At 40.5% G+C, this 11,482-nt stretch overlaps 1 protein-coding gene across 2 annotated transcripts in view; it reads right to left on the minus strand.

Moving 5' to 3' along the window:
• The window catches only part of LOC116050761 (cell migration inducing hyaluronidase 1), a 252,036-nt gene that overhangs the window by 97,233 nt on the left and 143,321 nt on the right, over positions 1 to 11,482 (minus strand). For both annotated transcript variants that reach the window (XM_031300979.2, XM_031300980.2), the window contains exons 10-11: positions 8,936 to 9,083; positions 1,696 to 1,887 (exon numbers count right to left, since the gene is read on the minus strand). In XM_031300979.2, the coding sequence (XP_031156839.1) occupies positions 1,696 to 1,887; positions 8,936 to 9,083 (340 nt within the window). The remainder of the gene's footprint in view (positions 1 to 1,695; positions 1,888 to 8,935; positions 9,084 to 11,482) is intronic.

Consider the following 11,482-nt stretch of genomic DNA (forward strand, 5'->3'; position numbering starts at 1 on the left):
TTCTGTCAGAAATAAAGGCTTAAAACGCCCAAATAAATAAATAAATAAATAATGTAATGTCACCAACAGGGGTGGAGCCAGATGTTGTAAACATTCGGGACTCAGCTCAAACCTAGGGCTGCAACTAACCATTATTTCCATCGTTGATTAATGAGTGGATTATTTCCTGGATGAATGGAAATGTCAAAAAATTGTGAAAAATGTGGATCAGTGTTTCCCAAAGCCCAAGATGACGTCCTCAAATGTCTTTAAATATGACTGGCTCACATGATTTTATTGATTGTCAAAATATTTGGCAGTTCATTTAATAGTTGATAAATAATCGATTAATCTTTGCAGCTCTAGCCCAAACCTTGGTGGGGTCTGAGGGCATCCTCAATATACAGCGGCTATAGGCACTATTTTTCAAGCCATTTCATAATAGAATGGCTAAAAAATCTGTCCATCATTTGGGAAAAACATGATAGTTGCAGAGAAAAAGAATCCTGTAGAGCCGACATCCTCTTTTGTGTCTAATTGTTCTCTAAAGCCCAGTTCAGACCAAAGACTTGCGACGCACCGGTCTGCAGGGTTCTAAAACCTGCCAGTTCACACCAATGAGACAAGACGAGATGGTATCATCTCCATAGCAACGACTCTTTGTACTTCTGTTCTTAACTTCCAACTTCCAGGCTTTTTTTAGTTAAATATATCGTTTGTTGCTAAATATGAATGTTAGTGCTAGTGAGATGCTTGCTACAGTTACATTTCTAGTGATGAATCGGCAAAAATACAGTTTATTTTTCAGATTCTCTGCTTTGTCCTCTCTTCAGTCACTCTCTAGCTCTCTCCACCGTTAACAGTTTGTAACAGAAATAAAATGAATTATGGATCATTTTATTGTAGCTGACTTTACAAGATGACTTCTCTATTGGCTGTTGAAACAGGTGACATCTCTTACGTTCTAAAACCAGCATCTGGAGAGCTGAGTCGCAGCGACACCATCAGCTGGTTTGAGTCGAGCTGAGATGGGCCGGTTCAGACTGCTGCAACTTTTCTCTGCGACGTTCTAAAACGGTTTTGTTTCGTCGCAAATCTTTGGTCTAAACTGGGCTTAACTGTCACCATTCTGAAACCAGAACACAGCTAATGTCGAGGATGACTAATTTTCACTCCAGACGCCTAAAAATGGGCAAAAATTCTCTGATGTTACTATTTTTTATAGTACATAACATAGGTAGGGTAGGAATTGGCCGTGACGTAACTGATCTTGAAATCTATATTTAGTAGAGTTCTCAGTTCTCAGTTCTCATGAATGTTGATATTTCCCCAGTAATAGAACTTTTTTTGCTCCATTGATTTACCGGTCCAGTCAGAGAGACTGAGGGCAAATGACACAAATTTTAAATTATGAGAAAACATTCGTGGCTGGAGCCATGTTTTCTGAGCAACATCACCTTTCATTCTCTGTGATAAGTAAAGGCAACTGGACTTGCTAGATAAGTCTTGAAGACGTTTCACCTCTCATCCAAAAGGCTTCTTCAGTTCTGGAAGTCGAAGAGAGGACAAAACATCTTCAAGACTTATCTAGCAAGTCTGATTACCTTTGCTTTTCACAGAGAACTACCATGACCTGGATGACTGAGAACCTTCACAGACATCTCCTTTCATTACAGGCCTGCATGGTACCATACTGTAGGTCACTGGTTCTCTCACCTTGGACCTTGACCTGGTTGGATGTGCAGGTAGGGCAGGGCAGCAGGGTAAACTCTTCGGCCTGGTGCATGGAGTAGTCGGTACTGGCCACCACTACCCGATCCCCGGGCCCCCAGCCCTCTGGTTGGTCGGCCAGCTCCAGGATGCTGCTGTTGGACAACATGTCGATGGAGATGGAGGCCTGCGGGCGAACTACAGGGGGACATGGTGAGAGTTAAATAGAATGCAGCAAAGCTGACACACATACAGTTACACCAGTGGTGGAAGAAGTATTCAGATCCTTTACTTCAGTGGTTCCCAACCTTTTTTCCTTGGCACCCCCCCTACTTATGTCTAAGAAAAGCTGAGCCCCCCCTCCGAAACCGAAGTTGAGGTAACTCTCGAGATAGAGCCTTACTTTCCTTTTTGATACAGAGGAGTTATCAGCACTTTTATGTTTCTCCGCCATGTTTCATTCATAAAATAGTGATGCTGTGGCAGCAGGAAAAACGAAGATGATAGCAGCTAGCAGCTGACCTGATGACAGCAAGGGTCACAGGTTAAGAGGTCCCGGAGGTTTGGCCTACTAAGTAGCCTGCCTACAATTTTAAGCGAGAACAAAAATACAGAATTTTTATACAGAATTTTGTATACATTATATATTCTAGTGTATTATCATAATTTGTTTAGCATGTGCAAATATTTTTTTTTACCTCAACCTCAAACCAGATAAAGACTTGCTGTGATCTTTGCCGCCCCCCTGAGGGGTCCCCGGACCCCAGGTTGGGAACCACTGCTTTACTCAACCAAAAGTACTAATACCACACTGTAAAAAAATACTCTGTTACAAGTAAAAGTCATGCATTGAAAATGTTACTTAAGTAAATGTATGTAAGTATCATCAGGAAAATGTACTTTATTTAACAAGCTTGAGGTACTCAATTTAAGTACATCCAAAAAGGCTTTTTGGGCTGCTTAATCAGGATACAGTAGATATTTGTTTATTAGGGATACTCCAACTGACTGGGTGTCAGTCTTCAGCTGATAGAATAGAATAGAATAGAATACACTTTACTGTAAAGTATGTAAAGTATGTACTGTACGTATCGTCAGGAAAACGTACTTAAAGTATTAAAAGTAGAAGTATTCAATGCAGAAAAATCCTCCCATTTTAGAAACTGGAAAGGATCCAAACAGTTGTGTGTTTGATGGTCTAATCATTTCAGCTGGACTTGTAGGCTGTTATATTGTTGGCTAGTTAGGGCTCGAGCACCGACAGTGGCGAAGGCCCTATTGAAACTGAAGGTATTATTATTCCTTCTTTCTTCCAGCAAATTAATCACCTTTTTGAGGGGCTTATCATACTCAAAAACTCACCAACATTGGCGGTCGCATCAAGCCTGGTGAAAATGTACGTATTTTAAGGGTTTTGGGAATAGGTGCGCAAAAATGGCTCGCGAGCGCCCCCTACAAAATTTCGAAAATTGAGCCCCTGCAGTGCATTTAACGTAGATTCACAAAACATGGTACACATATGTAAGCATGTCAAGACGTACAAAAACGCTCATTGGAGCCTTACCCTAAACCCAACAGGAAGTCCGCCATTTTGAATTGAAAGTTTGAAATTGTTCGATTTTGGCCAATTCCACATGTCGTACTTTAACGAACTCCTCCTAGAGATTTCATCCGATCTACTTCAAATTTGGTCTGTGCCATCTTAAGACCTTAGAGATGAAAAGTTGTTAAAAGAAAAACTTTTCGTCATATGGCATGGCCGTGGCGGGGTGGCCATTTTGTGCATTTCACATCGAAACAGGAAGTGGGTGTAACTTGAGTGTACATTGTCCAATTGGCTCAAAACTTTTCATGATTCATAAGAGTCCAACCCTGACGACATCTCAAGGCCGATATTGACTCAAAGTCATAGCGCCCCCTAGTGGCAACAGGAAGTAGTCCCAAAACTATAGGTGCTATACTTTAACGAACTCCTCCTACAGATTTCATCCGATGGACTTCAAATTTGGTGTGTGCCATCTCACACCTTAAAGATGAAAAGTTATTAAAAGCAAAACTTTTCGTCAAACGGTGTGAGCGTTGCATGGCAGCCATTTTGAGTGTTTAGCGATGACCGAGAAAGTGGCTGTAACTAAAGTGTACATTGTCCATTCTGCTTGAAATTTCCCATGATCAACAAGAGTCCAGGCCTGAGGTCATCTACAGGCCAATATTGACTTTTGGTCATAGCGCCCCCTGCTGGCAACAAGAAATCAGCCTTATATGACAAACATCATCCGATTTATATGAAACTTATAATGTGTGGTCTACATGTGATACCCTTATACTTTAACCACGCCAACGTACTCAGGCCACGCCCCCTTGCATAACTTTTGAAGCATTTAAGGTAGAGTCTTGTGTGAGGTGTGAGCAACCACTCTTTGTACTTCCGTCCTAACTTCCGACTTTTAGGCTTTTTTTGCTAGATATATCATTTGTCTAAATATGAATGTGGATAACGTTAGTGATAGTGAGATGCTTGCTACAGTTACATTTCTAGTGATGAATCGGCGAAAACACGTTTTATTTCTCTGATTCACTGCTTTGTTCTAATGCCGCTGGGCGTTCTCTCTCTTCCGTCACTCTCTACCTCGCTTGACCATATAACGTTACCGTGCTTTTCAAGCGGTCGTTGAGGTTTTAAAACTCACCAGCTGTCTGTAACATACAAATAAAATGGATTATGGATCATTTTATTTCTATAGTTTATAGCTGACTTTACAAGATGACTTCTCTATTGGCTGTTGAAACAGGTGACGTCTCTTACGTTCTAAAACCAGCCTCTGGAGACTCGACCAGCTGGGTCGCAGCCACACCATCAGCTGGTTTGAGTCGAGCTGAGATGGGCTGTTTCAGACTGCTGCAACTTTTCTCTGTGACATTCTAAAACAGTTTTGTCTCGTCGCAAATCTTTGGTCTGAACTGGGCTTTAGGGGCACAGTCATAAGCCTTCTCCACAAAACTTGGGCAGACACCATTGGAAAACTACAATTAATCATCCAGTGTCCTTGCAAGGGTAGGGATGTAAAGAATCCCCATTGAGTACTTTACATGCACACCAATATTACACTATTATTCCGAATGTGAATATAGCAATACTCTAATCTATACTCTATAAACAATATTCTGAATTTGATACAGGTAACGTAAACAGCATATTCCGGTTGGATATTCCAAATAAGGCCTTTTTCCGAATATAGCATTTTCCGTTTAAGACGTGGGATATTCTGGTGTTATTCGGGTTTTAGAGGCATATATACAGCGCTATCGGAATATTCAATCTGTGTTTTTACCGCAGTTTACGGCCTCTTGCCTGTTTATGGCTTATAGTCAGCTGTGTGCGTTGCTATGGTTACTGTACACAAACCAACCAGCCAACAGTTTGCAGGGCTGCAGACCCGATAAGGAGAAAAAAAAGGAGAAACACAGCTACTTTTAAACATTATCAAAGACTTGGATATCAACAGGTTTTTGGATATGCGCAAATCGCTACGCCGACCTTTTATAGTAGCTGGTTAAAGGAATGAAAGAGGGACGCTGTGTTCGTACAAGTCCGCCGCCGCCGCTTTGAAAAAATCATATTTTGCATGGCTACATGTAAACGGGAATATTAGTGGAATATTCACTTTCATTATGTTTCATAGCTTAGTCGGAATATCGTCTTTTTCAGAATAAGGGCAAAACCGGAACATTAAGTGCATGTAAACGTAGTCACTGTTCAACCCCAATCAGATGGTCTGGAGTCTCCTTTCCAGCAATGTGATACCCCTATAATTGGTATCTTTAGTCAGTGTAATCCGGAATAATTTATTTAATATGCTTTTCTTTTCTTTTTAAACATTAAACACATAAACCATAATTGATATTATTGCTCTGTCTCTATGTTATCATCTGTTTTTATGTAAGACTAAAGAGAAAGGGGTGGGGTTGATATCTTGAGGCACAATATTTGGACATGCACAAACAGAATTTGTGAGAGGCTGCCTAGTTACAGAATTAAAGAATAATATTCTTCTTTTTTTTTACAATTAGATGTACGCTTGTTATTAACAGCATTCAAATAAGTCTGGTTGTTAGGGCGGCCTCATAATGTAAGTCATCACTTGTCAATGTGCAGAGCAGCGGCAGCACTGTGTCATAGAAAAGTCTACAAATCAAATCAATTAAAGTTTCACTGAGTAATCAGAGTTGGTTTCATGGACAGTGGCAATTAAGAATTATTATATATTAGATGTCTGCTACTAAAAAGGTGAAAGACTAATGAGTCCTTCAACTGCCTTATTGTTATTAGTGTTGCAAATGGGTTGTACCTAGGGGACGACTAGTCAACTTTACTCCTCCACAATGACGTTTTGAGCTTAAAGTTGACTAGTCGCTGATCATGTGGTTTTGTCACTAACAACATATATCTGTAGCACTGTCACTGGCAAAATCAGTCAAAAAAAACACTGATTTGGAACTCTGTTTGAAAGCCAAGGAACGTTAGGGACATTTGGGGATGGCGTGAGAGGGTGAGGAGGGCTGCCGTGTAGCTGTTTTGATTTCTGCTACGCTAAAGGATGTTTGCATCCAGCTGTTGGTGTAAAGACATGCAGGAGCTACGGTGCTAATGCTAACATTACAGGCTGTCCAGTTTTGGATCACTGGATTATCGCACAGAGCCCAACATAGGAGGTATGAGTAGCGCTACACTTTAATGGCCATTTAAATTGTGTGCACACATAACTAGTCATAAACACAATGCACTGGTTGCCAACGAGGACGGACAATAGACTTTGCACACAGTGTTCGTTTACGGTGAACTTTTGATTTGACTATCACAGAGCGCCGGACATAATTACCAGGACCGGTGTGTGTCTAAAGTTACCGTTGGTAACCCAGTAGTGTGAGCAGCGGTGTTAAAGCACAAATTGAAAAATGGGTAACGTTAGTTAAAGGTGCAGTAAGTGATTCTGCGCAAAGATTGAACTCAACTGCCAAACAAATACAATGGTTTTGAGTAGAATTCCAGAGGTTGGTGAGATAAACATCATTATGGGAGGGGATTTTAATTGTATTCTTGACACTTTAATGGATAAACAAACATCAAGGTCTACTACTAATAGCAAATCTAGTGATCAGATAAAAAATGCTATGTACGATCTAAACTTAGTTGACATTTGGAGTCTACTTAACCCCAACACCAGAGATTACTCTCTTTTTTCTCCAGTTCATAAAACCTATTCTAGGATTGATTTCATGCTATTGGACTCTAAACTGATCTCCAGTGTTGTGACCACACAATCCCAAATATTTTGATAAGTGATCATTCTCCCCTGTCACTTGACATTAGATTTAACATTCATGGAGGTGAACGCACCTGGAAATTTGATAACACAATTATGTTTGCTCTCTGGAGGGAAAAAGGAGTGGAATGTTTGAAGGACTTGTATCGGGGGGGCACTCCATGTCCTTTGAGCAATTAATGAACAAAAATAGCCTCCTAGCCTCACACCTTTTCCAATACCTGCAAATCCGGCATTTTATAAAGTCTTGCTTGTCTACATTTGCAGACATACCACAGCATTACACACTCGAAAACGTAACTAATGTTCAGCCAGGAAGCAAAAGAGCAGTGGCAATCTTATACCAGACACTGATCAGCCATGAACCAACCAGTACAGATAGGTCAAGAACTGAGCGGGAGACAGAATTGGGGGTGCCCCTCACTGAGGAATTCTGGGAATCATGTCTTGTGAACATTCATAGGTCCTCAGTGAATGCAATACATAATCTAATACAATTTAAAGTAATACATGGGTTGCATTACTCAAAAGTAAAAATAAGCAAGATGTATCCCAGTGTATCAGCATCATGTAATAAGTGTAAGAACCACCCTCACACACCAATTTTGGACGTGCCCTAACCTCCACTCATTCTGGTGTTCTGTATTTGATTTATACTCAAAAGCCTTTAACAAGCAGTGGAAACCCAACCCCTTTGTGGCCATTCTGGGGTCTACAAAAACAACTTTGAACTCTGGCAGGGACAAATGACCAGTGTATCAGGGTATTGTACTGGCTAAAAAACATATTGCGATTGTGCCTTCATTTGAGATGTGGTTAAAAGAGCTTGGCGAAGTCCTCCATCTGGAGAAGCTCAGATTCACGAATGCAGGGAGGAAGAGTGTGTTTGTTAGGGCATGGGGACCGGTTTTGAAACACTTAAGGGGTCTGAGGGAAGAAGCTGTGTGATGAGGGGTCACATATATTGATAATGTAATAGTAGTGTGGTAGTAGTGGTTTCATAGGGAATTTTTCTTCTCTCTTTTGACTCCTGGTTTGCTTTTTGGTCTCTTAACTAAGTCTTGATATTTGTTACGGTGCCTCACCATAATGTATTCAGAATCTGCCAAATAATTACAATTGTATGTTCTTGGTTGCTGCTTATTGATGTTATTGTATGAATAAGAAAATGGAAAAACAATGTTGCTTGTATGAACAAGTGCAGTCTGTACCCAATGTTGATCTGCAATAAACATATATAAAAAAAAAAAGAAAATCATTCCAAGGGTTGATATTAAATGGTGATAAAATACAGGTATAGAATGCAAATCATTCACTACTCCTGTGATTATATCAGGCCAATGACAGAAAAAATTGTCATCAGTCGATAAAAAAAAAAAATCTGAAGTCATGCAACCCCTAGTTGTACCCAGTGTCAACCATGTCAAAAGTTCACGGCAACACGCCTTACCACGGTCCACGTAACACACAAGTACACACACAGACAAGCAGCAAAGCCAGACCGAGGTCTGTGATATCTCAGTGTGGTTGGAGCAGTTCCTGTGAACCCTGAGCTGGCTGGGTGCCAGTGCTTTCCTCATGTGGGCTCCATGCATTCCAACCATAGCAGTTTACACACAACACAATCTCTGGAGCACAGCCAGAGTGTTGGTGTCTGTATATTTACAACAAATTATCAGCTTAAGCTCTTTATCCACGTTGAAGAGTATCAAGGTTTACTCTATACTATTTTTCAAAAAAAGCATAGAAAAAAACATCATGCAGAAACTCATACACATACTGTACAGTAGTGCTTGCTCATGGGGGAATGTTGGGTCTCTGAAAATTATAGTGTGGTCTAGACCTGCTCTATAAATAAAATTGAATTGTACTCACAAACATACAACACGCACACAGACACTGAGAGGAAGTGATGAATGTACCCAGTTTTCCACAGAGGAAGCGGACCCTGTAGTTGCGACAGAGGCCATGAGCCTGGTCCTGGTTGAGGCAGACAAAGCCGTAGTCCTTGTCATTTTTGTGGATCACATCTCCGGTCTGGTTGGCTGCTATGCCATCATGGGTTTCAGCCTGGACAAGGATAAGATGCATGACAAAAATGGATAGAAGCTTAGGGGTACTATTTGCAAAAACACAAAAACATTACTGTTAAATTTTCGGACACACCGATGGTATTATAGGTGACAGTGTTCAGTTTCCGTACAGTTTCTAGGATAATTGCCTTGTTGTCAAGACTTTTCTCATCTTCCACTCTCTGTGTGTTGCCGTTCTCAAACTCCGTTCTCTTCGGGAAACAACAAACTTTGAGCTAGGAAGCTACATGCTGAAAATGTTTTGAAGAATATTTGGATCTTTCTGGGAATGATTTACAAATAACATGTTTATGGCATTTACTCTCTAACTTGGACGTTTTGGGAGCGATTGGTGGGATTGCTGTGGACGAAGTACACACCGCGATACACTGGTAATAGCTAATGAGATTTAACCATGTATCGAGCTTATTTAAATAGCTCACGTTACTGTATTGTGTGAACAGTTAACTTCATTTAATATTGTATGTGATGTTTTCTTTTGCGGGGTGCAAATGTTCCACCAAAACAAGTTCCTTCCCGAGACTATTGTGGAGAGCCACCGTTGCTGCGTCCGGAGCTTAACGCCGCCCAAGACGATTGTGATTGGTTTTCAATGCGAACAACCCAGAGCAGTTTTTTCTCTCCTATCCTAGAACTTATGTGTGGTGTGGCCAGACCTTACTCCACAGCACTGTTAAAGTTAAGTTAACTTTACTATCCCCGAGTGGAGCAATTGTTTCACAGACAGCAGATAATAAAAGACAGCAGTTCATACACAACATATCATACATTTATATTCCTACGGGACAAATCACATCAAGGTATTAAAGTAATGAGACCAATGGTAGCAGGGACAAATGAGCTCTTAAATCTCTTGGTCTTACACCTTAGTACAAACCTGCGACCAGATGGCAGCAGCCTGTATTCATAAGATAAGGGTGACTTGGGTCAGCAAGGATAGATTTGGCTTTCCTCATGGCTCTGGCTCTGTATAGAAGGGATAACTCTTCAAAAAATATCCCTGCAATTTTGCCCCATTGTGGCGATAGGTCTGGCAATGTGAGACTAACCTAGAGAGTACATGGCAGTTCTTACTGAATGTTAGTGATAATGCAATGATTGCAGTACTGTATGTTGCTGTATTGTACATACTACATAGTAAAACAGATTAAAAAAAAAATAGGAAATTAAGATTAGTACATTTCTGGAGATTATTTTATGCCAACAATACATTTGGATTTATTTTTGATTTTATCAAACAGCAAAAAAGGACATGTCAGCAAAGAAAACAACAGATCATAAAAGGCCAGTTTGCAAGTGAGTTGAAAAGTAGAAACAATGGAGCAAATTATTATTATGGAGTTATACTGTTGCACAGCAGCCAAAAAGAGGAGCAGCTGGAGCCTACAGGAGCTATTTTGTGTGGTAATAGTGAGCTAGTTTGTATGGTAATGGTATGGGTGTTGGAGGCAGTGTGAGCAGCCCCGGCACTACTGTTTATCTTCATGGAAGGCTAACAGCTGCCGCTCGGTGGTGCCAGGCTAGATCCACATGCACTGGCTGCTGCCATGTCATGTCCCAGCAGCACAGTAATGGCAGGTTGGCTCAGTGCTGCTGATCAGCAGACTGGATGGACAGACCCACCCATTATTCCAACATTACAATTCTACAGCTTGTTATTAAATCAAATCCAAGTTTTGATATTATGGTCATCATTTTTTTCTGCAATGCAGAGTCTGCCATTACCGTGTTACATTTAAATTGCCTTCACGTGCAACAAGGCAGCATTTAATCCAGAGTAATTTTATTTCATTGATAACCAGGGATTTAAATTAACTCTTTTGATCAGCAGCCAACATGGCTAATAGATTTTTAAAGTTAACAGTCAATCAGATTTTCCACTAGCCACATGTTTTTTATTTTATTTTTATTTTATTTTTCCCTAACTAACATTTAATTTCAGCTCCTCTGATTTATTTGGCTCCATTCCGTTCGTCTTCTCCGTTTTTTCAGCGTAGCTTGCAATCGATACCACACACGTAGCACGTAGCCAACAGTTGTACGACATGTCACGACATGGTGTTCATGGGAAATGTAGGATTATTACTACAATCAGTGTTGCTAGATAAAGATTACATTTCCAGGCCAAATACGCACAAAACCTCCCAAATTTCTTGGCGGAAAAACAGAGCAATCTAGCAACAATGACTCAAACTGCCATTATTTGCTTCATTCATCAGCAGCCAAATTGGCTAGTAACTTTACAATGTTACCTGTCAAAGTTAACTTTTAACCGCATTTGGCGGGTTGGCGGGTGTCAATTTAAAGCTCTGTTGATAACAGCATCACTGTTTACTGTTCATTGTCTTTATACCATGTCAGAGCTGTGCTAAGTTT

Source organism: Sander lucioperca, chromosome 3 (assembly GCF_008315115.2).
Source record: "Sander lucioperca isolate FBNREF2018 chromosome 3, SLUC_FBN_1.2, whole genome shotgun sequence".
Lineage (NCBI taxonomy): Eukaryota > Metazoa > Chordata > Actinopteri > Perciformes > Percidae > Sander > Sander lucioperca.